The sequence below is a fragment of the Ursus arctos genome, unplaced genomic scaffold (genome assembly GCF_023065955.2).
Source record: "Ursus arctos isolate Adak ecotype North America unplaced genomic scaffold, UrsArc2.0 scaffold_3, whole genome shotgun sequence".
In the NCBI taxonomy this organism is placed as follows: domain Eukaryota; kingdom Metazoa; phylum Chordata; class Mammalia; order Carnivora; family Ursidae; genus Ursus; species Ursus arctos.
In genome coordinates, this window is record NW_026622985.1 from 75,523,577 (window position 1) to 75,549,002 (window position 25,426).

Below are 25,426 nucleotides of genomic sequence, written 5' to 3' on the forward strand. Positions count from 1 at the left end.
GATCAGAAAACATTTTATTCAAAATAATAGCAACAAAGCATTTGATTGTGTGTTTGTATATCTCATCTATATGCTTATATATATAAGTGAAATGAATGACAGCAATGATACAAGGGATGGAAGGGAGGATTAGGATTATGCTGTTATAGCCGGGGACTTCAATATCCTTCTGTCAGAAATGTACAAATCCAGCAGCCAGAAAATCAGTAAGGACATAGTTGAACTCAACACTACCACCAATTAGTTGCATATAATGGACATCTGTAGACTACATCATCCAATAGAATATACATTCTTCTCAAGCAAAGAGCATCCAGTATATTATTCTTTTGACTAAACTTTTTCAGTTCTCCCTCTGAAAGTCTTACCTCTAAATATATATTACTGTTCTACAAAATTTTATGTGTGATAGTTTTGAGAGTGCAAAATGATGTTTTATAATGCCCATTATGGAATGATACATTATTGCCATAAAGCAACATGGTGTATTACCTCTAATAGCGCACTATCTGGAATATCATTTGGTGTTGCCAGGGACTTTTGTGAGATCTGATAAGGATAAAATAATCTTAAAACCAAAAACAAATATGAAAATGTTCTTTCTGAACCAGGTATTAGTAACTCTCAACCTGTAAAAGATAGAAATTATGACCTGTTCACTTAGACACACTTATTTGACCATTTGTGCTCTCTAAAGAATTGTGTAGTGCGTCTCAAATTCCAGTTCAGTGGGAATATCACTGTGTTCCCTGGGAGAGTTTCTTCCTTGTGCATTAAGACTACAAATGCATTGAGTGCAAGGCTGAAGGGATGGAAAGTGATAATTTTATATAGATTATGTGGCATAATAGTGAAATGGGCCACACTTAGCTTCTTCCTTTTGTTCCCAGGTCTGTGTACTTTTAGGATAGGAGAGACAGCAACACCCACTAGTCAACTGTGCCCATTTTTCCCTAGCCCGTGCATTCTGGCCGTGAAGGAGACAGCACATACTGACCAATGATTTAAGCCATATACTGCATCCTGTAAGATAGCACTCCAATACTCCAGGGTACTATCACTCAGATGATGCCATAACTGACCTTTCAGTAGGCCACTCTAGAATTTTATCAAGCCAGATATTTCTAGGTAGTAAAGACATGGTAAGACCAGTGAACTCTGTGAACATGAACCCATTGTCTCACTTCCTACTCTGTGAAATGAGTCCTTGGTTGAAGGTAATGTAAGACATGACATCATAGGGATAAGTAATGCTTCCTCTAGGTCCATGACAGAAATACTGTAAGCAAGGAAGACAAATCCATATGCATACTAAACATCCATATTCGTGAGAATGCCCTCTCCCTGATAAAAAAAAATAATAATCCAATATATTCAACTATCCATCAGATCATCACCTGCTTTCCCTGGGGACTATATCAGCTTGTAGCTTATTATTGTCCTCTGCTGTTGGTAAATTAGACACCCAGCTGTGACAGTAGCTAAATGAGCCTTGGTGAAGCAAAATCCCTGTTGCTAAACCCATATATGAGTTCCATCCATACCGTCAAGGTTGGTTTGTAAATGAACCCATTGAGCAAACACCAGAAATCTAGTAAAAGAAGCTTATTGAGATACACAGGAGGATAACCTTGAACACTTGATTATTGACAGCATGCTTTGCAGTGGATGCCATCTGGAGGGCTCTTACATAGGACAGACTTACCCACACACATCTCCCCCAAACTCCTTATCACCAATGTTTAAATATTATTCTAAGTCTCTTTCCGGTTGATTAACCTTTTAGGCACTGCCCATGGATCTCTGTGGATCTATACCACCAGCTATGTCCCACTGCACAAAAAGTGGATAACAAGATGGCACCACTTGAAATTCTTCCCTTGTGGAGAACTGTTTGTCCATGTCTTCCATGGCCTTCCAAAGTGGAGCTGTAATACAGTGGAAGAATATGTGCAGACCTTTCCCTAAACCAGACCATCTTTGACACTATGGTGTACAGATCCTCTGTAAACCAGTTCTTTTCTTTTATTTAAGTGACCACAGGGGACTCTCCATGAGTCATAGTTGTTTGTTGACGGGTAGGTGGGAAAGCAGTAGGAGCATATGCTATGGGAGTCTGAAGTATCTCCTTCATGTGCTTTACTTGTAACTTCCAAACCTGCAACGGCATTCTTGGATACACAATTTCCACTTTACAATGGAATGATGCTGTGTACATTTGACTTTATGACTGGGTGAATCTGATAACACACAGTTTATTATGCTCATTTTTAAGTAATATAGTCACTTAGTGAATCATCTAGTGATAAGTTCCTCATAAGAGAAAGAATAGAAGACAAGACACATAAAAAGAAGGACGCCACGTGTGACCATAAGGGAAGAGATTGGAATAATACAGTCAAAGAAGCCAAGAAATTCCTGGGGCCACCAGAAGCTGGAAGAGGCAAGAAAAGATTCTCTCACATAGCATCCAGAGGGAGTGGGGCACTGCCAACACCTTGATTTCAGACTTCTGCCTCCAGAACTGTGAGAAAATAAATCCTTGTTGTTTTAAGCCACCTAATTTGCTGTAATTTATTATAGGAGCTCTAGGAAATGAATATAGCTGTCCATTTCATTCCCATGGATCTGATTATCATTTAATCATTGTTATAAATCACTGCAAGGTCAAATCACTCAGCTCCTAGGGCTTTTTATTATAACTCTCTTTTTCTCTGATGATTAAACTTCACTAGTTGGCTTTTAGCATTGGGAATCACATTGTTCCCATCAAATCAGTTTAGTATGTCCACTGTCATCTCCAGCCTATAGAGAACAGCTACCACAGAGCTTTTCAAAGATTCTGGTAATCCACTCATGATAGTATTTCTTAATGCCTTGGTGAAGATCCTCTTGTGGAATACTGACACCTCTAAGAGGTATCTGAGAAAGTCACACATAGATCCACCTTAACAACCCTTTTCCTGAGTAATGTTTTCCAGGGCAGTTCTTGCATTTTGAGCTCATTCATATATGCCACTTTTGAGTCCAGGCTTTAGTTTACACATCCAGCAATTCACAGGGCCTCAAACCAACACATTAAATCCTGAATTCTAGGCAAGCACATGAATTTGGCTTGATACAATCTTTTGTTTTGTCCTTTTTGGTCTAATAGTCTTAGAATAAACTCTTATACATGCTTCCCTGACTCTTGATAAAAACTGACATAATCCTACAACTCTTCCAGTATATAGGCTAACTCGTGCCAAACCATACCTTGTTTGTCCTTCCTCACCACTATCCTTACCTTAGCATGAGATCTAGCTGGGGTGCACACTTAATACACAGTACAACTCTATAAGCCTTATACTGGGCTCTAGACTTAATCCTCAGCCACATCTGCCATGTAAACACAGGAGATAAGTAATTTTCTGTAGAGTTGTCATAAAGGCTTTCTAAATTTCTCTCTGGGCCTTGTGTTGGACCTTCAAGGCTTTCAATTTAACCTTTTCCTTATGAACCCTTTCTGGTGTAAGAAATACCATCCTATGGCACAATCTTTGTCATCAAAGTGACTAATTGGCTCAGCCATTTGATCTCGCTATGCTTATCCTCCACATGCACCCCATTCTATGCCACCGCTTGTGATATTTTGAGTAATCATGATGCTACCACATGCTGCATATCACCAGTGTCCTATTTCCCCCTGGCAAGGAGGTTATCCATATGTTCTTCAAATATGTGAGCAGCCCAAGCCTAGATTCCATTTTAAAGTCTGTTTGCTGGGATCATTCCTAGTACCAATTACTGTTTTTGACAGGGTCCAGCAGGCACAGTCAAACTGGTTAATTTGAGAAGTACTTAGAAAAGGGTTGTTTATAAAGGAGAGGGCACTGTTTAAGGAAATCAAAATGAAAAACTAAAGCACCTTAGAGCTAGCTACAAAAGAAAGCAACTCACCCATAATCTGAAGGAATAAAAGGAAGGAATGAATCTCAGAATTCAGAGAGAGCTAAAGAGTAGAAGGGCTGACCATAAAACCAGAGATATGGTCTTAGGCACATAAATGGAGTCACTGACAATAACAGATCAAAAAGATAGAAGCCAGGGGAATAAATACCCAAACTCTGTCTGTCTTTCAGACCTCAAATGTCCTGTTGATGTTTCCCATTGACCAAATTCAACTGGAGGACATCACATACTCACTGATGCAGTGCAGAAAGAGCAGCCTCTCAGGGCACAAAGCAGAAAGGAGAAGGGCGGAAGGGACATCTGAAGAAGCAAATGAAGAATATCCAGCAAAAGCCATGTTATTTTATCTTTTAATGTGTTTTTAAACTTTATTTGCTAATATTTTGCTTAGGATTTTTGCATCTATATTCATTGTGAAATTGGCCTATCACTTTCTCTCTTGTACTAGCCTTGTCAAATTTTGATATCAAGGATGTGTTGGCCTCATGAGTTGCGGAGTATTCACTCTTTTTCTATTCCTTAGAAGAAGAATATCTATAGAATTAGAATTCTTTGTTCTTTCAATGCTCAGTTGTGACACAAGACAATTTTACTTGCATTACACTTTGGGCAAAGCATGTTACATAATCCCACCTCATTTCAAGAGGGTGGAGAATTGCAATCAGTCACCCAGTGCTCCTGGAAAGAGAAAAGAAACAACATTTTCTACCTCTTGACTCACTTCTCTTTTTTTCATTTTTAAGGTTATCTGGGTCAAGAACTGCAGAGGGTCTGAGACGCTACCCAATTACAAGCTAACAAATTTGCCTGCCAGAATTTCATAGATGACAGGGGAAGACATGAGACTCCAGGGTCAGAGATGAAGCACAATTTATTGTTCACAGAAATAGCAGTAGCCAGAATATCAGCATTTTGCCCTAATTCCCCCAGGGAGATACAAAGTCCGGATGACACATGCACACACAGTGAGTTCCTGTGCAGGGTAGAAATCCTGGGCTTAGAAATTCTGAATCTTTTATAGTGAACAGTAAACACTATCCCTATCTTCCAAGACTGCTTGCTATACAAACATCCTTCAAAATAAGTCTGAAGAAAAGTTACTATCTCTGCTCAATAAACATGCAGAAGTGCAAGAATCCTATGGAGAATGGTTTTTCAAGTGACTTTTTTAAAATGTACTTTTGTATCTAACAGAGATTGATCATTTACATTGTGAATAATAATTTATCAAATAAAGCAACTCCCTTTGCTCTATTTTTCTTCTGTTTCACCCTTGAAATTAATATTGCCAACATTTTTTGTTGTCTGCTTACATACAACTATTACAATTTTACTAAACATCATTACTTTTAACCTTTATGATGTCATTTCACTAGGGGTATATATCCGGTACACAGCATTTAGTTTACTCTTTTAATACAATATGATAACAACTATACTAGAGAACTTTAATCTATCTGAACTTATGCACTGTGATATTTTTAACCCGGTTTTTCTTATATGTACGTCTTCCAGCTAACCTTAGAAAACCAAAACCAAAACCCCTTATTTCACAATAGTTCTTAAGTATGCTGATGTTCCCTTTTTCTCTCTAGAAATGTTTATAATTCCACCCTCATCCTGCTAGCAGTTGCCTTTTAAATTTTAAACTAAATATTTGAATATCTACTTTCCTAGCTATCTATTGACCCTTCTCCCATTAAAAAGACCTGGAACACTTTCATACCTCTGAACACTCCTGTAGGAGACATTTTATTGGAATAGTCAGGGTATTATTTTTGTAGATTGATTTTTTTTTTTTTTTGCAGTATAGATTTTCATTTGAGGAATCACTTTTGTTCATTACATTGTTTCATAATCATGCAAATGATCATTTAGAAAGGATCTTGATGTTGTAGTGCTCACTGCCATTTCTCATTTATGATACCATGCCCATCCCTTACTCCCAGTTTTAAGGTTGGCTGGAGTACAGAATGGGTACACAGAGATTTGTGATATGCTTTCTGCTTAACAGTGTCTTTCTACCGTCTTCACAAATATTTGCCCCAAAGCAAAATTCTTAGGTTACTTTTTTTTACCCTCAAAATTCAAAATCCTTCAATAGAAATGTTCCTCCCTGCTGGCATTTAGTGTTGGAGACGAGAAATCTATGATGTTGCTATTGATTTTATTTTCTTGTGGCTAACTTTTCCCCTCTAACTTGAATGCTTATAGAATTTGTCCAATATTCCTGAAATTCAGAAATACCATGAGCTTCTGTCTCTGTGTCTCTATATTAATTTTCCCAGTACTTGGCAGATTCTTTACACAGCTAAAGTTATATGTCTTTTTAGCTTAGGAAAATCGGCTTTAAATCTCTCTTTGCTAATTGTTTCTCCTTTTCTATTCCATTCTAGGCTCATGTTATCTCTAGTGTAGATACAGCAAGATTATTAAACTTATTATTTTTGCTCATCTACTTAATTACTTTGTCCTTTCCCTCTAAATTCTAGAGAACTATCTTGAGCTAATCCATCAAATCTCTATTTTAGATTCATCTTTAAAGTATCAAATCTGCTGTTCATTGCCATCTATGTGTTGTTTTTGGTAATTTAGCAATTGTTTATCCTGTGTAATAGTGATTTTTCCCAGTATCATTATTTTGCCCAAAGGATGCAAAGTGCTATCAAATATCCTTAACATGAATCAAGAGATTTGATAAATGAATATTTATTCTCATTCCTCAGAAGGGTCCCTTTCTGATTTTTGAATCTCTATCTATCTAGCGACTATTCTTCATCAGCTTGTTTTTATTTATTTGCAGATATAAAATTTTGTCCTATTTTATTATTTAGCCATCTATCTAATACAGTCCTCATTAAGGAGAAAGAAGGAAACGCCTTCTATAGTTTCATTTGTTAGTGGGCCAAGGGAAGTATCGTCATCAGGTCATAAACTAGAGGAATGCAGATACTATGAAGGCAGGAGAACCAACTGCTAAATGAGCTGTTGCTTTCCAGTATGCTAAAGTTAGGATTTTAGTGGGTGGCAACCTGACTTTTCCCCCAATGATGGCTCTCTAACCAGATACCTCTTCTAGTCTCTTCTGCTTTGGATTTTCAGGTAGCTGTCTAAATTGAAAACTATAGTTCCAGAAGAATTGAAAAGCGTTTAGCAGAATATTGGGGAAAGTCTGTGCTGTTGAGCTGTTTTTCCCCCTTAGTGGGTATTCTGCCAGCCCTGTAGGTACTGCCCCTTTCCCTATATGAATTCACTCGCTCTAGCTGATCTCTCCCTCTCGGCTGTATTCCACAGATCTTCATACTAGGAGCAAATGCTATCTAGTCAGTAGCTTCATCCCTAGGGTAAATAGTGGAATTCCCAAAGACCCTTATTTGCCTCTATCTGAATATTTCTCCCTTGATGCTTGCCTCCCCAGCCCTTCCTTCTCTAAGATGGGACATTCTCATACACTGTCTTGTGAAAATCTGGTCATTTACACCACTGTAAACCTACTGTTGTCTGAGTTAAATTATTACCTGTTTATTATCAATCAGAATGGTTCCCAATCTAATCCCATCTGTAATTTTTACCATTTAGAAATTTCCCGGAATGTCTGAATTGTCCACAGAAACCTGAAAATAACATCATTTATAGCACTTCCCTCCTTGATGTTTATTTCCTTAAAAACAATCACCATGCGCCATGCTTTTGCTAAATAAAAAAAAAAATTTTTTTTAGATGTCCTAGAAAATATGTTGCTGAAATATTGGCAAATATTTATGTAGAACAAATAATAATATTTAGATTGAATTCCCTGAGCACTAAACTGAAGAGAACAGCTCATTAACTACTGATTGGAATTAGGAGAAAAATTCTCCCCTCACCCCATTCTCTTTCTCTCTCTCTCTCAAATTATGTTGTGTGTGTGTGTGTGTGTGTGTGTGTGTGTGTGTGTGTGTGAAATACTGCTATTTGAGTTATAGAGCTTCACTTTAAATTCTTTTTCTAGCAAGATATCTTCTATGTAGCCATCCAGATCCACTATCCCCATTACCTACTCCACTCTTTGCCCTGAAACTGCATGAATTATGCCAACAGAATTCTATTTCTCCTGGTTTCCTTCTGGGTTCTACAAATGGGAAACACAAGCAGAAGACTGGAGGAAGGGAGAAGCGTGAAATCAGAGTACTTATTTCTCCAGTTTATGAGACCACCTAGGGTTGACTATCCATAACAATTGGTTTCTGATCCTCTCAGTTATCATCTTTACACTGAGCATTCTCAGACCTCTCCCTCTGCACGTTCATTTAAGACTAGGGGTCAAGACAGCTTATCTCATATTGGCCCTGAGTTCCTGCACTATTCCTTTAGTTTTCCTAAATACTGCCCACACTTGATAAGTCCCTTTGTAAATATACCCTCCTTGAACTTTCCTATTTTGAGTGTGCCATCAATTTCCTATTAAGACTGATACACACACCCTGTTCATCACTGTAGGTCTCTGACATGCATGTGGTCAAGGTTATTCCTTTGGCTTATTGGGGATGGAGCTGTTACAGTTTACTTAACAAAGTTTATCCTTACTCCAGAATGTCATCATTGCCCCACAGGGAGTTTTCCTCCCATGGGAAAAAAGATAGTTCTACTGTTTACCTTGTTTTCAAGAATGGAATGCATTTGTTTGTTTGTTTATAAATAATTCCAGTTGTTTTACTGGGCTTTTAGGATGGATCGAAGGTAAAAGTAGAAAATAAAAAGTGAAGATTCAAATTGCTGTATTAAAACATAGCATCTTTTATCCTACCTGTAAAGATTTTTAAGATATATTGACTATTCTACAACTACATTTAACCTAAAATAAATTACTTGAGTTGAAAGTTAACCCTAGCATTTGTTTGTTGGTTTTATAAGTGCACTTGAAATTTTTAAAAATTTTAATGTGAAAATATGAAAAATAAAAATGTTCTATTTATCTTAAAATATTAATTTCAGGAACAAAACTGTATTTCGATTTTCACTAAACATCTAATAATAAAGCATTTCTAGGGATGTTTTGTCTTCATACAACTTATGATACTATGAGAAACAAAAACAATTAAAATCAATAAAAAGATAAAATTCTATTTCCGTATTGGGTAGCCTCTGTATTCCTCTATTAGCAGTGGACAGAAATGCTGATCATCAAATACTCCTGGATCTTCTAGGGACTGGGCCTCTGGGACACTATAATCTTAGGAGCTGTTTCTGAATGATATTTCTTTCTGATCTCATCTATTTCACCATCATCAAGTATAAATGAAGCCAGCACTGGAATTTGAGAAAAATAGTTCTTAGCCAGGATATGTTTGTGTTTGATCTTGTGAATAAACAAGGGTTCATATCCCTGAAAAGAAAAGAAAATCAAATTCTGTTAAATGTCACAGATACATTTTGCCAAGCAAAAAAATAAAAACACTTTCATATCTCAGTGCCTTTGCTTATCTGTTCTCTCGGCCCAGAGAACATTGCTTCCTACTTTGCCTATCATCTTTCAGAGCTCACCTCTGATGACGCTCTAAACTTGAGGCCTCTCCTGACTCTCCCCCTGACCTCTGAGCCCAAACTAATCCCTCCTTCTTCCTTACTTGCAAGTACTATTATGTATTTTAGTTGTATTATTTAGTTCATTCTTCCTTCAATTTCACTATCTGCTTGAGGATCTCTCCAGTATAAGGAATACTCCTTGAAGGTTCAAACTAGGTTTTTTTCATGTAAGGGTCTCTCAACACCACCAAAAATCAGTATTTTTGAATGAATGATCTTGTCACCTTGGTTCTCTCTTTAAATCTACTTCAACACTGATACAATTACTGACTTTTGACTGAGTTATTTTTTTCTAAAATTGGCACTTATCTCTCGTCTCCAGTGTCCAAAACAAAGATCGCAATGGTATTCTGACAGTATAAACCTCTCTTTGCTCCCCTTTTTACCACCTTAGATTCCCACCTCATGAGTCCATTTTCTATCTTCTAAATAGAAAAAAAACCTTTCTGCCTTTATCAAGCCTCTGTACCTTTCTACTTTTATTCTTAATTAACGTTTAGGCTTCTTCTCTCTCCACAGCTAGAATAGTACTTTGAACTTTTTCTGTTATGTAGCACTGCCACTGTGTAAGACTATCTGTTTTCTAATGAGAGTGGCAGTCTCACTCTCTCTTCCACTGGTATTTAGAGGCCTGATTTTGTATTTTGTGATATCCTCAGCTTTCCAGCCTTTATTCTAGCTAGGGGTGGGCATGTGAGAAGTTTCAGGCCATTATACATACATACATACATACATATATATATATATATATATACATACACACACACACACACACACACACACATATATAAACATACATGGATATATATAACAGAAGCCATTGGACAAAGCATACAAGAGAGCTTTTTAAGAGAATGCAGGAGATGATGTAGCTATTTTATCCCTAAGAGTCCACAAGCATGAGAATGAAAGTCAAATGTTAAATACAGCTGAAGAAAAAGTTAGAGGGCCTGGGTTTCTGTGAACATTGTGGAGCCACCATCCAGACCCCAGACTGCCAACCTCTGGACTTCTTGCTTGATGGAAACTAACTTCACATTTGATTAAGTGATTATCAATTGCTTAGTCTGTTATTTGCAACCAAACTTGAATACAACTGAAACAATGAAGAACTGCGTCCTTTACACATCCTTGTTTTTCTCCAAGCACATAGCACAGTATGTGGCACATTCAAAAGAAAATTCTGGTTGAATTAATAAGTACCATCTATTTCCTTTATTAATCTTAATCGACCCTTCTTTTCAACCAAATCACAAATACAACTTGTACCTCCTCCTAAAATTTGTTTTCTAAAAGTAAGACATCCTTCACTAAAGATCCTTCCATCGTGTCAAAACAAAGGTAAAGAAAGCCTGGAGAAGAGGAGCCAGAGCATACAGTACTCCAGCAGAGAGTACCTGGTAGGAGTCTACTGGGCGTATTTTTAAGTCTCCTCTCTACAGACACATATACCAGGGCAAAGTACTCATCCTTTGCACTAATCTGTGTTCTACCACTTCTTAGTCCCTACTTCATTAAGAAAACCAATACATTCCTGTTATGCAACATTAAATTACATATGTATAGAACTTTATAGGTTTTCAACCGGGGATGTACTGTATGGTGGCTAACATAATATAATAAAAAATTATAAAAAAAAAAAAAGAACTTTATAGGTTTTCAAAGCAACTTTATAGAACAAAAAAGTGAGTATTACAAGTAAGAAAAGCATATTATGGTATGTACAAGCAAAGGAACAATAAGCAACTTCTAAAGATGTCGAATATATATCATCCTCTTCTTATCCCCTTTTTACAGATGAGAAAACTAGGGCACTGAAACATCAGCAATTTGCTCAACTTCTCCCAGCTCCTAAGTGATAGAGCCAGAATTCAACCAGGGCTGCTCTGATCCTCTCCACTGATGGCATGCTTTTAGCTAACCTTCTTAAAAATTTATGACAGAGAAGGCAGGTCTCTATGTCCTATAGATTATTAGTTACAGAAATGGGGAAATGCTGGGTCAGGTCTCCTGACTTTAAATTCTCTATTGTTCCTACTTTGACCAACGTGCACACCACGGGAAACTGTTCTGCCTCATTTACAGTTCAGAGAACAGAAGTCTTTCTCCAGGCTTTTCCTATAACTTGTGTCATGATTTCAGGGAGCCAAAATTATTTTAAATTTTGAGCATTTTTTTACTTACTGAGAAAGCAAATATCTCTGTGCATTAAGGAAATTTTAGAAATGTTTTAACTTGTGGCAAGACATAAACTATTCTTTAACAAGGCTGACTATTAATACTTAACAGATTACAATAGGCCAGAACCATAAAAAGGCAATTTTTTTGTTTGTCTGGTTGAGAACCTTAGCCTATATGAACCTATAGAAATTCAGTAAGATCGGCATCCTGAAATTAGAAATGCGTGTGAATACAACATTTAATTTGGTACTGCAGTAATTTGATTAAATACACAAAGGGAGTGTGTGGATTAATTGAAGCAGTAGAATATCAGCTTTGGGAATGAACTTCAATCCCACTATGGGTCCTAGATGAAATAATATTATAGTGTTGGCTATGCTTCCAGTGATTAAATATTTATGAAGCAGTTTAGTTCTAAATATAATATTTAACACAGTTTTAGTTTCATGCTGCTCTTTCTTTCAATCTCTAGAGTGAAATTTTTCTTAACCTGGCTTCTGCTGGAAAACTATTAAAAAAAAAAGCTGAAAATTTAACTAGCTTCTCCCCTTCATACTTTCTCTCTCCCCAGTAACAACACAAGCAGGGCACAGCACCATTCAAAATAACTATTAAATCTGGTCATTTCTTTATTTTCTCTTAACTGACATTTTGCATGAAATTAATAGTATAGAAATTTAATCAATAGAAGACAGAGAATCAGTATCAGCGGTTGGGATCCGAGGTGTGCATAGTGTAACTGAAGCTCTCTGATGAACTCAATTCTGCTCATCAAAATGTTTTACAGATTGCATCTTGTAAGTTACTAAAATTAAATGGTATTGAATTTTTACAGTGCTTTCCCCACTCCTGGTCAGTTGGGAGAAAAGGAAAAATGGAGCCTCAGAACCATACTCCATCAGTATGACTGCCAATTAGAGCACAAGATTATGAACAAAATGTGAGAGTTTAGTGTGCTTTTTAGGCAGACTCATGATGGCTAATCAAAGAAGGGCAGATTCTCGGTTATATAATATCCATCTGGTATTTCACTTATTCATTCAACAAATATTTACTAAACCCCTAGTCTGTGACAGGCACTGGTGTAGCTTATTAGAGCTATAGACATGAATAAGCTAAATAAAATCCCCGCTCTCATGTAATTTACCGTGAAATGACATACTTGAACTTGCTATTATTAGCAGAGAGGGGTATCAAGTTTAGATACTTGTAAGATGTCCAGAGCTCTTATCTTGTTCTTTTCTGTGCCTTAGCTTCCTTTTAATTTTAATCTCAGCCATACATACCATCCACACATTTTGTTACTGTTGTTCATCGTCTGTTTCTTAATCCAATGGAAGTATGTAAATTATGCATGACAAATGTAGTAAAAGGCAGTCAAGTTATCCTCTAATATTTTCAATGATTAAATTAATTCCTCAGATAAAGTTCCACTTTCTTACCTCTTCAATACTTGTTAGCTTGAGATGAGCAACGCCTTCATCTTTGGTCAGAAGAATGCAGTTCCAGGGGGACCATTCCAAGGACTTATCCCACCTGACCATGACCAGATCATTGAGATCCTTCCAGGCACTGAGCACTGACTGGGATGCCCAGATGTTCTCTACCAGGTACTGAATATCTTGGAGCTGCATGTCAAAACAAGTGTGAAAAATAATGTTTTCTTCTAAACATAACATTTCTTCAAGATTATTCTATTACTTGAGGAAATAATCATATTGAGTGTATTTTTAAAAGAGAAACATTATTCATGACGTTTTCAGTGCTTCTTATAGCTCCTTATTTTTCACCAAATCTCTGCTCACTCTGCCCAAGCTACATTATCAGTTTCACAGTCATGACTGTATCTTTAACCCAGAGAAAGCTGCATATATTTCTTCCAGTATGTTAATTTTACCTTACACATATATGGTATTCAGTGCTTTTCGAAATATATTTGCCACTATCCTTATCCTTACCTAACCCTTGTCCTCACAGTTATTGTAAGTCATTTTATTTCCACTTTACAAATGAAGAAATTGACATTTCATAAAGATTAAGCAATTTGCTTAGTGTTATTAAAAAGACTTCGCTGTTTTAATGAAAAAAGAAGGAAAATGGGGGAAATGAAGTAACTGTTTAAAAACTTTTTTAAAATCTAAACCATAGTAGCTAAAACTCTTGAAATGGTTTTTTTATCACGAGGTCTGCATAGACTTAGAATTGCCAGAGGGGCAAGCTTCACAAAGTATAAGCATACACAAAAGAACCATTATTTTAAAATGTTTTTACGGGAAGGCAGGAATCTTTTCTGTAAATCAGTGAACAAATTTCATCCACGATTGGCAACCCTTCCTGATCATACCTGCATCAGGAAAGCAATTTTGGAATCATCTTCATAATCAGCTTCTGAATAGTAGAGCCGTTGAAGTAAACATTTGTACTTCAAAAATGATTCTCGTTGTCGAGTCTCATTGTCAAGGTTAATACAGTGACGACACCGGTATATGCGGTGTGAGGTGGATGAGATGGCAAACTCTGTGGAAGGCAAATAGAGCTGGCAACCGTGGCAAAAGTAAATCTTCTTATAAAACTTCAATGGGTCTTGAGGGACCTAAATAGTAAAAAACAAAAACAAAAAGAAAGGAAGGAAGTTATAAAAGTCAGGCCAAATACTAACCAACAGAAGCACTGTGGGCTAACTTATCTTAGAATGAGATAAAAAGTTAGTTAATTTTTAAAGTCCTATTTTCTCTTAACTTCCTATTCTACACAAAATTTAAATTTCAAGTAATATTCATTTATCCTGCCAAAGTGTTAAGAAATCTCTATTATTTTTAAAAAGAATTTAGATTTTTGGTGTCACACTACATTCATCTTACAGGCTAGATTCATGTGTAAATAAAAGCTCACTAAACAAAGTGTTTTTCTCTTTTCATTAATCTTAACACTAAATTTGGGGTGGCGCAATGATCGATATTCAAAACCTGAAACTCTGCATCATGTAGTGGTTCTATTTTTAATTTTTTGAGGAAATTCCATACTGTTTTCTGTAATGGCTGTACCAATTTAAATTTCAGAGAACAGAACACGAGGGTTCCTTTTCCTCCCTGTCCTTGCCAACACTTGTTATTTCTTGTCTTTTTGATACTAGCCATTCTGACAGGTATAAGAGGATATCTCATTGCCATTCTGATTTGCATTCCCCCCATGATTAGTGATGTGGAGCACTTTTTCGTGTACATGTTGGCCATTTGTATGTCTTCTTTGAGAAAATGTCTATTGAGGTCTTTGCCCATTTTTAATTGGGTTAAAATTATTTTGCTATTGAGTTGTATAAGTTCCTTTTTTTGGATATTAACTCATCAGATATATGGTTTGCAAATATTTTTTCCCATTCTGTAGACTGCCTTTCATTTTGTTGATTGTTTCCTCTCTGTGCAGGTTTTCCGTTTGATACAATCCCATTTGTCTATTTTTGCTTCTGTCACCTTTGCTTTAGAAATCATGACCAAAAAATTATTGCTAAGGTCAATGTCAACAAGATTTTCCTTATATTTCCTTTTAATAGCATTATAGTTTCAGGTCTTCTATTTAAATCTTTAACCTATTTTGAGTTGCTTTTGTATGTGGTGTAAGATAAAGGTTGATTTTTTTGCATGAGGCTATCCAGTTTTTTCAATATCATTTAGTAAACAAATGATCCTTAGAAATCCTTTTGTGGGTTTGTTTCTGGGCTTTCTGTTTTGTGGCATTGATCTAAGTGTCTGTTTTGTGCTAGTACCATACTGTGTGAACTACACAGCTTTGGAATATAGTTTGAAATCAGGAAGCATGACGCCTCCAGCTTTGTTCTTCTTTCTCGAGATTGCTTTGGCTACACAAGAGGTTTACCACTTTTGTGGTTCCATACACATTTTAGGATTTTATTTCCATCTCTGTGAAAAATATCATTGGAATTTTGACAGGGATTGCATGGAATCTATAGATCACTTTGGGTAGTATGAACATTTTAACAATATTAATTCTTCCAAAAGGATTTCTTAAGTACAAAATAAACACCAAAAGTATGATCCATTTTAAAAATGAATAAATTCAACTTCATTGAAATAAAAAAAAACATCTGCCATGTTAAAGATACTATTAAGAGAATGAGAAGACAAGCTACAGACTGAGGGAAAATATTTACAAATCATATATCTTACAAAGAACTTACATATAAAATACATAAGGAATTTTCAAAACTTGGTAATGAGAAAATAACTCAATTTTAAGAAAGGGGGTGGTGGCAAAAGATATGTGCAGATACTTCACCAAAAAGTTATATGGATGGCAAAAAAAGATGCATGAAAAGATATCTAATACTATATTCATTAGGAAATCACAGATTGAAACATAACAGGATACTACTACACACTTATTAGAATTCCAAAATTAAAAGAGAGACTGGCAATACCAGCTGCTGACAAGGATGCAGAACAACTAGAACTCTCACACATTACAGATGGGGACGAAACATGGTACAGCCAGTGTGGAAAGAAAGTTTGGCCATCTCTTATAAAGGTAAATATGCATTTATCAGATGACTCAAAAATCCCACTTCCTAGGTATTTAGCCCAAAACAATCATTTTACACAAAAACTCACAATCAAGTGTTTGTAGTGATTTTACTCACAAAAGCCCAAAACTAACAAACAATCCAATGTCTATAACTGTGAACGGCTAAGCAAGCTCTGGTATATGCAGACAACACATGCAGACAACAAAAATATTACTCAGTTATAACAACAAATTAACAATATACTCAAAAACGGGTAAATATCAAATGCAATATGCTAAATGAAGGAAGCCAGTTCTCATAAAGCTACATATAGTAGGATTCCTTTTATATGACACACTGGATTAGGTGTAATCGTAGATATAAAATGCAGACCCGTGTTCGTCAAGGGTCAGGGAGCCGGGCAAGTGCTGATTACAAAGTGGCAGCATGAGGGAACTTGGGGGAAGGAGGCAAAACTATTTTTTATCTTGAGTGTGCTATTGATTATGTGACTGCATTTGTCAAAACAGACCCCCAGACAGTCAATTTTACCAAAGGTAAATTTAAAAACAGAATAAGATGGTATGTTATGTGAATGTGTAGAATATTAAATTCTATTACTGCAAACATAAAAGCTGAGTTAAGTATGTAGAGGACTAGAACGCAGCTTGGGCAAATAAAACACTAATTTGAATATGAAATAATAAAATAGGCAACTTTTCTCTTGGAGTTTTGTTATATATATATATTTTAAGACTTTATTTTTAAGTAATCTCTACACCCAACGTGGAGCTCAAACTTACAAACCTGAGATCAAAAGTTGCATGTTCTACAGACTGAGCCAGCTGGGCACCCTGACTTTTTGTTATATTCTTATTTGCAATACAATTAAGTTTTAAAAATCCATTAAAGGGGCACCTGGGTGGCTCAGTCAGTTGAGCATCTGACTCTTGGTTTCTGCTCAGGTCCTGATCTCAGGGTCGAAAGATGGAGCCCCAAATCAAGCTCTGGGCTCAGTGGGGAGTCTGCTTGGGATTCTCTCTCTCCGTCTCCCTCTACTTCTCTCCCTGCTTGCACATGTTGTCTCTCTCTCTCTCTCTCTAAAAATAAATAAATAAATCTTTAAGGAATAATAAAAATAAAATAAAAAATAAAAATCCATTAAAAAAGAAAATATAAAAATTAATTTTATTTTTCTAAAAGTTTTGACTAAATATGGAGATTTTATATCAAAAAAGCAAAATAGATGTTTAACCAGTTTTGTAATAAATTATAACCCTAAATATAATCATTAGAATAAACACTAGAATTCTTTAGTAAACCACTCCTTTCTAAACTTTACTAAAACTGCTTTAAATAGTTTTGGACAGTGAGAAGGTAATAAGGTATTTTTCTTTGCTCTAGACAGCAAAATCCTCATAGAAGCCTAAGCATGTTGGAATTGGAAAAGGTAGTTTAATTCAAATACATGTTACATTTGAAGTTCGTTCAGGATATCTACACAGATCTGTTTAGTAATAACTATGACTAAGCAATATTATAAGGGAACACAAACAAGGCACATGTAGAATCTCAGACATGAAAAGTTTAGGGCACCTGGGTGGCTCAGTCATTAAGTGTCTGCCTTCGGCTCAGGTCATGATCCCAGCGTTCTGGGATCGAGCCCCGCATTGGGCTCCCTGCTCGGCGGGAAGCCTGCTTCTCCCTCACCCACTCCCCCTGCTTGTGTTCCCTCTCTCGTTGCCTCTCTCTCTGTCAAATAAATAAATAAAATCTTTAAAAAAAAACAGAAAGAAAGAAAGAAAGAAAGAAAGAAAAGAAAAGACAGAGAAAGAAAGAAAGAAAGAAAGAAAGAAAGAAAGAAAGAAAGAAAGAAAGAAAGAGAAAGAAAGTAAGTTTAACTCTCTCTGAGGCCTCATGAAGGAGGGGACCTGTGAATTAAGTGTCAGAAAATGAACAAGAGTTGGCTGAATGAAATAGGGGACAGCATTCCAGGTGGAAGTAATAGTATGTTCAAAAGCATGATAGTGTGAGAGATCAGGATTGCCCAGTACAATATTCAGTTTGGTTCAGAGAGTAGGGAGGAATTCAAACTTAAAAATATAGACACAGAAGAAGTTAAAGGACTAAGTTTAATTTATTGACATAAAAAACAATCATTTAAAAGAGATTTCACCAACAAGATGGTCTTCCACATGGACCCCGAGTAAAGCATTAAAACAAAATTTGAATGTACTTCAATTTACTATGGCATATCTCAGAATTCTGAGAAAAAAATACAGGAAAAAAAGTAGAGTACCTTAAGATGTCTTGCAACTTCTGGATTAAACAGAGGTGTTTTGATGTAATGAAAAAAGAGTGTTGCAATTCTTTTTCTGAGTCCTTCAAGATTATGATGTTTGACTCCTCTCATCATAAGGTCCACCTCTCTGTCAATCAATTCTAGAATTTCCTGAGTCAGTTTACATTCATGTTCCTATACAAAACACAAACATATTCACTATAGAATTTTTATTTACTGTTATTTTTATTTTTTAAAAAAGATTTTATTTATTTATTTGGCAGAGAGACAGCCAGCCAGCGAGAGAGGAAACACAAGCAGGGGGAGAGGAAGAAGCAGGCTCCCAGCGGAGCAGGGAGCCCAATGCAGGGCTCAATCCCAGGACCCTGGGATCAGGCCCTGAGCCGAAGGCAGACGCTTAACAACTGAGCCACCCAGGCGACCCCAGTATAGAATTTTAAAGTCACTAAGTTAGTTTTTGAAATTACCACCAAGCTGAAAACTATATTCCAAAAGAAAGAAATTTCAAAAGAAACTGGCAGGAGTATAAACTGGTGCAACTAATTTGGGAAAAAAAACTTGACATTGTCTAGTAGAGTTTCAGATATGCTTAATCTACAATCCACCAATTCCACTCTTTAGAGTGCTTTAGAGAAATGTGCATATAGAATCATTGTTCACAATAGTTTAAAATTAGAAACAACCAAATATTCACAAATAAATTGATGACATAAATAAGGGATGGCCTACTCATAAAAGACATATACTGATGGAATATCAAATGTATGGAAATGAATAAACTACAGCTATATACAATAACAACCTTAAATCTTACAAATTAATGTTGTTGAGCAAAAGCAGCAAGGCACAAGATAATATAGTATCATTCCATTTAAATAAAATCCAAAAATAAGCAACACTAAACTATATTATTTAAAGATATATATGTATATATATTTGTATATATATACATACATATATAGGTGGTAAAACTATTAAAAAAAATCAAGGAAATGACTACTGTGAAAGTCAACATTCTAATCCTACACCCTCCTCCCCTTGGGTATTAAGGAGGGCACGTACTGCACGGTGCATTGGGTGTTATACGCAAGTAATGAATCATGGAACTTTACATCAAAAACTAGGGATGTACTGTATGGTAACTAACATAACATAATAACAAATTATTATTAAAAAAAAAAAAGAAAGCCAACATTCTAGGGGATGAGTGGGTGAACTGGGATTACAAAGAGAAAGGGGTACTCGCAATGTTGGCAACGTCCTGCTCCAGGGTCGAGACAGGTTACATGGTTGGTAACTTCATATTTGTTAAACTGTATACATATGTGTATATTTTACACATTTTTTCTGCAAATTTGTATAATTCACAATAATTTTTTAATAAAGTGACAGAAATGAGTGTGGTTGAATAAAAAGTCCCAAGTAAGAGTTAAGTGATTAAGGTAGGATTTATAGGTAGTAAAATAGAAATAAGTTGCTCCAACTGCTCAAGAGAGGATTAAAAGAAACATAGTTTGAATGAAGGAGTCAGAACGTGAAGTCAAGTGTAACTGTAAAATATGTTCTCCTGTACTTTTTATTTTTTTTTATTTTTATTTTTTAAAAGATTTTATTTATTTATTTGACAGAGAGAGACAGCCAGCGAGAGAGGGAACACAAGCAGGGGGAGTGGGAGTGGAAGAAGCAGGCTTCCAGCGGATGAACCTGATGTGGGGCTCGATCCCAGGACTCTGGGATCACACCCTAAGCTGAAGGCAGACGCTTAACAACTGAGCCACCCAGGCACCCCCTGTACTTTTTAATACATACTTGATAAAGCTAACTCAAGAGTCTATATGAGGGGTCCTTGACTCTGAAGGCATATTAGAATGACCTGGGGGAGACTTTTAAAGGTTTTAACATTGCCCTCACACTTGAGGAACTAATTTAACTTCTCTGAAATGGGGCTTAGATATCATCCCTTATTCATTTATTTTCATATTCTCTCTCTTTCAATCTCTTTCTCTGTCTCTGTAAATCTTGCTCTCTCTTTCCAGCTCTCCAGATGATTCTAATGTGTACTCAGGTTTAAGATTCCCTGGTCTCTGTTAGTAATTGTCATCAAAGTAATATGTATTATTCATTGAGGGCTCCCTATATGTAAACACTGAGATATATAGATTATATTTATTTATATTTTATAAATAGATATATACATACATATATATACACACATATATTTATATCCTCCAAGCAGCTAATTTTACAAATGATGAAACTGATTTTCAGAAATATTAAATAACTTATCTAAGATTATACAGCCATAATGAATAGATACAGAATTTGAGTCATGCTTAAAAAGGCCTTAATCCTCCATTAAAATATTGTTAAATAAATGTACACATAGATATATTAAGTTAAACATATTGTTTAAGATAAACACTATTTTTGTAAGCCTATCCTTTGGTTTGGTTTTCTTTTTATTATTATTATTATTATTGTTATTGTTATTAACCAGCTTACGTTCCTAAATATGTCAGTTAGGAGGATTTCTACTGTATTCCCTACCTGTACTCTCTTTTTCCTAGTCTGACTTTTTTACTGCCCACCATAGATATCATGCTCATTTCTGACTTCTGGACCTACTGCTTCTCCCTTTTTTCCTAACTATCTCTATCTTCCAATGTTAGTCACTACACAAACATGTTTAAAAAGGTAATCCAGGACAAAGGCAGTCAATGCCTAATTGAGTCAATGCTTCTGTTCTCAAGATGAGGAGAAATGGGGGCGCCTGGGTGGCTCAGTAGGTTAAGTGTCTGTCTTCAACTCAGGTCATGATCCCAGCATCCTGGGATGGGGTCCTGCATTGGGGAGTCTGCTTCTCCCTCTCCCTCTGCTGCTTCCCTCCACTCCTGCTCTCTCTCTCTCTCTCAAATAAATTAATAAAATCTTTTAAAAAGAAAAAAAAGATGGGGAGAAACACAAGCGATCTATGGAGACTTACCTCCCAACAAGAACCATTTATTCAACTATTTAAAGTGTCTTAAATCAATAAGTAAAGAGAAAAAAATTAAAATACTCTAATGCTGTTTTAACTGCTAAAAATAAAATTTTCACTGAAAAGTGCCAAAATATATAGACAGTCGCTGCTTTATTGAACTGAGTATTAATCCCATGCCATATATTTGCATCCATTGCACAGAGATGGGTATAGTTATGCTTAGAGTATTTATTGTGCTATATTTACATTTATTATGTATCATAACATATAGTTTGAGAATTTTTAGATAAATATGAATACATAAACCACATCCTCCCCAAATTATACCAAAACAATATAGCTTGTTGACAAAATAAATTCATATGTATAAACATTGATTAATCATCTTTATAATTAATACAAAACAGTTTATTTTAGTATTCATTTTTTTAATTGATAGTGATACTTGAAAACTAAGAGAAAGTTAATGTACCTTCACAGTATGTTTAAGTGTTAGGAGTACATCCAGCCTTTCATCTTGAGAGATGTTTTTCAGCATAATGCATTTATAGATGCTCTGCAGCTCTCTGGCTCTGATGGTGAACGGTGTATCCATCTCAATTATTTTGCCACTAAATGTTCTCCATACCTTTGGAGCTGAACACTTGAAAATAACATTATGTTTATAATTATCAGTTAATTAAAGGTTAAAAATAATTTTGTTACTTCTACTAAAAGCTAACTTAGTATCATGTACTTTATGAATAAAAGTACCACTAAAACTTGAGGAAATTAATTGAAGAATTTGTAGACCATGGGAAAGTAAAACATTTTAGGAAAAAAAAAAAATAAAAGAGCTATTTAGTCTGTGGAAGTGCAAATATTTCTACAGAATTCAGAATTTGCTACTAGTTTGTACTAATTAATTAGTATGTTGAATGGCTTAATGGGTATATGGAGTAACTCATCACCCTTTGGGAAAAGGCATGCTATTTGGAATGTTTAAAAAAATGATCTGCTTGGTTCAATTATATTGATTTATAGAACTGTATATTGATCATGCTTTGCCAATTGAAAACAACTTCTGTGGAGCAATGGTCACAATTCTCAATGCATTAGACCTACAGATACTACAAAATGGGACTCTGTAAGTTACAGTTTTGTTTCCGATAAACATAACTCTAACAAGTTCACAGTTCCTCACAAAGCAGATGTCCATAGTCAAACGGTTATATTTAGCTATCTTAGCAGGGCTGTGGCCCCTGCCTCCTGATGACGGCTACGATTCTCACTCCCTATTTCCAAATCTGGCTTGGTGCCTCCTAACCTAGGCCACCCCATGAACTGAGAGTTAGAAAAGGCATTCACTTCCCCTGAAGCTCATCTGCAGACTCCTGGACTAAGAATTCAGGAGATGGAGTGTGGAGTGAGACACCAGAGACACCACTAGGATGTTTATGAAGATTAAGTCTCTGTTTGACACTGCTCCTGTTCCCTCTCACCGGGAATTTAAGAAAAGATGCATTCACCTAGAAATGTCACAGTGAAAACTCACTATTTTCTCTTCTTCTTTATGGTATACAGCTGCTCAATTTCTTTCCTGATTTTAATTTATCAGAAACAAGGCTATTTTGATCACGACTTATTAACTGTCCAAATGCTGGATTTTTTATAGGCTGAATGGTAATTGCTTTGGAGACCTGCAGTCCAATTTATGCCATACTTGCAGCCATTTAAATCTTAGATTTGATATAATTTAAAGTTTAAAGAGAAGCCCATTTATGGGAACAAATCATCAGGAATGCAGACTAGCCAAATAGAAAAATAATATAAGGCTATATTGAGAATGACAGGATCATGAGGAATTTTTAGTTGCAGCTTAAATTACTTTTAAATTTTTTTACATTTCATATTAGCTAAATTACATTGAAAACTGAAAAGTACCATCTAAAAACAACTATATTTGATATGTTTTCAAAGTAATGGCAGCATTTTCTGATCAAAGCCAAAATAAGTGCTGTTCAGAGCTAGGAATTTTCATCAGAAACTTTAGATTCTCAGTTCTAGTTTTAATTCAGCAAATGAGAGGTTGCAACCCTATAATTAATTTATATTCTTGAGGCATAAATCTAATATTAAATAATGTACTGCTACTTAGCAGACTGATAGAATTAACTAAAATTTATTAAGGATTATAAAAGGGAAATAGCTCAATAAGAAAATATCTTGTAGGGGTGCCTGGGTGGCTCAGTCAGTTAAGTATCTGCCTTCAGCCCAGGTCGTGATCCTGGGGTTCTTGGATCAAGCCTCTGGAGACCCTCGTCAGCAGGGAGTCTGCTTCTCTCTCTTCCTCTGCCCCTCCACCTGCTCGTGTGTGAGCTCTCTCTCTTTGTGGCTTTCTAACTAAATAAATAAAATCTTAAAAGAAAATATTTTGTCATTTAATTATTGTCACTTAGAAATATATATATATATATATATATATATATATATGTTTTTTTTTAAATAGATACAGCCTTGTTTGGGGTAGGCCTCAGAGTTTTACTAAAGTTTAATGTTTGTTTCAAAGATTCTTTTAAAAGTTTTAAGGAATAAGCAATCTTGGGCTAAGTTTCATACTGTGATATTTTAAAGTCTAACTAGTATCTTAATCTTTCCATGCAATTTTCTTTAGGGTGGTTCTATTAAATGCAATTTCCTTTCTTCCAGTAATGTGGACAATACCTTTTGCTCTGCAGGTGGTAACTTACTTCATTTGTAAAAATCCAAGTATAATTACCTTCTAATGATATGCCTAGTTCATCTACTAAATTGTATTTTAGCTGATAGACTGATTTAACTCCACCTCCCCTCCAAGTTTTTAGCCCCATCTAATATAGTATGATATGGTAATATCTTGGATTTTTTTTCAAATATATTCAACATCCAAATCTTTCCCACCCTCCAATTTTTAACTCAAACCCTACCTTTTCCATAAAAATTCTTAACTACTATGTTTTGAACTAATGAAATTGCTAGTATCTGAAGCGTTATTGTACTTGTAAAGACACACACACACACACACACACACGTATGAAATGTCTCTGTTTCAATCACTCAGGGCAATGAAATTTAAATCCAAATTGTTCTATAGTTATCTTGTTTGTTAATTTTATTTCTCCTGAAAGACTGTCTGAGTAATAAATTTCTCACAGTTCTGTATATCTGATTGGACCTACCATACTCATTCATTCATCCAACAAATATTTGTTGTGTTTACTATATATTATTAGTCAGTGTACTAGGCAGTGTAAATAAAATACTATACTGATTTTAAGAACCCTCAAATCTAACAATATGTAAAGATAAGAACATAAGTAATTAAAATAAAGGGTGATTATGCTTGATGATTGCAAGTAAGTAGGTAACTAACCACAGGTTGCTATGAAGCAATTACTTGGTGAATAGAAAATCATGTCTAAGATGAAACCTGAAGAATAACCAGGAATTAGCCACAGTGATATAATCAAAGAATCCTAGATTTGAAGTTTGAGTTTCCCTAGTTAGCACTAAAAGATATAAAAAAAATTCTGTTTGACAAAGCTGTTTTTATACTTGGATGTATTGCTGCCAACACTGATAAGTTGGTCTTCATTCAAGTCTAAGCTTCTTTGATTTCAGGCTTTAAGGTATATATATATTTTTTTTACTCTGACACAGGAAAATGCGTCAACTTTGCTTATTTCTCTTCCCTATTTCCTTTTTTCTTTGAATGCTTTGCCTGTAATAAGAGATGTACAACAATCATGTTCTTAAATTGCTTCGGAAAAAGGAGCGTAATAAATTCCATTAAGCTGCCAACAATTCAGACAGGGCAGACTCCGGAGGAGAGAAACAGAAGAACAGCAGGAAGACACATTTCAAGGAAGGGAAGGTGGAGAGATAACAAAAACCTTGAGAGCAGCAGGCT

General features: G+C 35.5%; 1 protein-coding gene across 3 annotated transcripts in view; it reads right to left on the bottom strand.

Moving 5' to 3' along the window:
- Positions 1-8,949: 8,949 nt before the first annotated feature.
- Positions 8,950-25,426, bottom strand: part of IQUB (IQ motif and ubiquitin domain containing) — a 50,079-nt gene continuing 33,602 nt past the window's right edge. For 2 of the 3 annotated variants that reach the window (XM_026510264.4, XM_057304462.1), the window contains exons 9-13: positions 21,971-22,141; positions 18,516-18,692; positions 14,042-14,290; positions 13,140-13,325; positions 8,950-9,316 (exon numbers count right to left, since the gene is read on the bottom strand). In XM_026510264.4, the coding sequence (XP_026366049.2) occupies positions 9,134-9,316; positions 13,140-13,325; positions 14,042-14,290; positions 18,516-18,692; positions 21,971-22,141 (966 nt within the window). In that variant the 3' untranslated portion in view covers positions 8,950-9,133. Of the gene's footprint in view, positions 9,317-11,187; positions 13,326-14,041; positions 14,291-18,515; positions 18,693-21,970; positions 22,142-25,426 lie in introns of those variants that run through there. The other variant, XM_057304463.1, reaches the window with a different exon arrangement.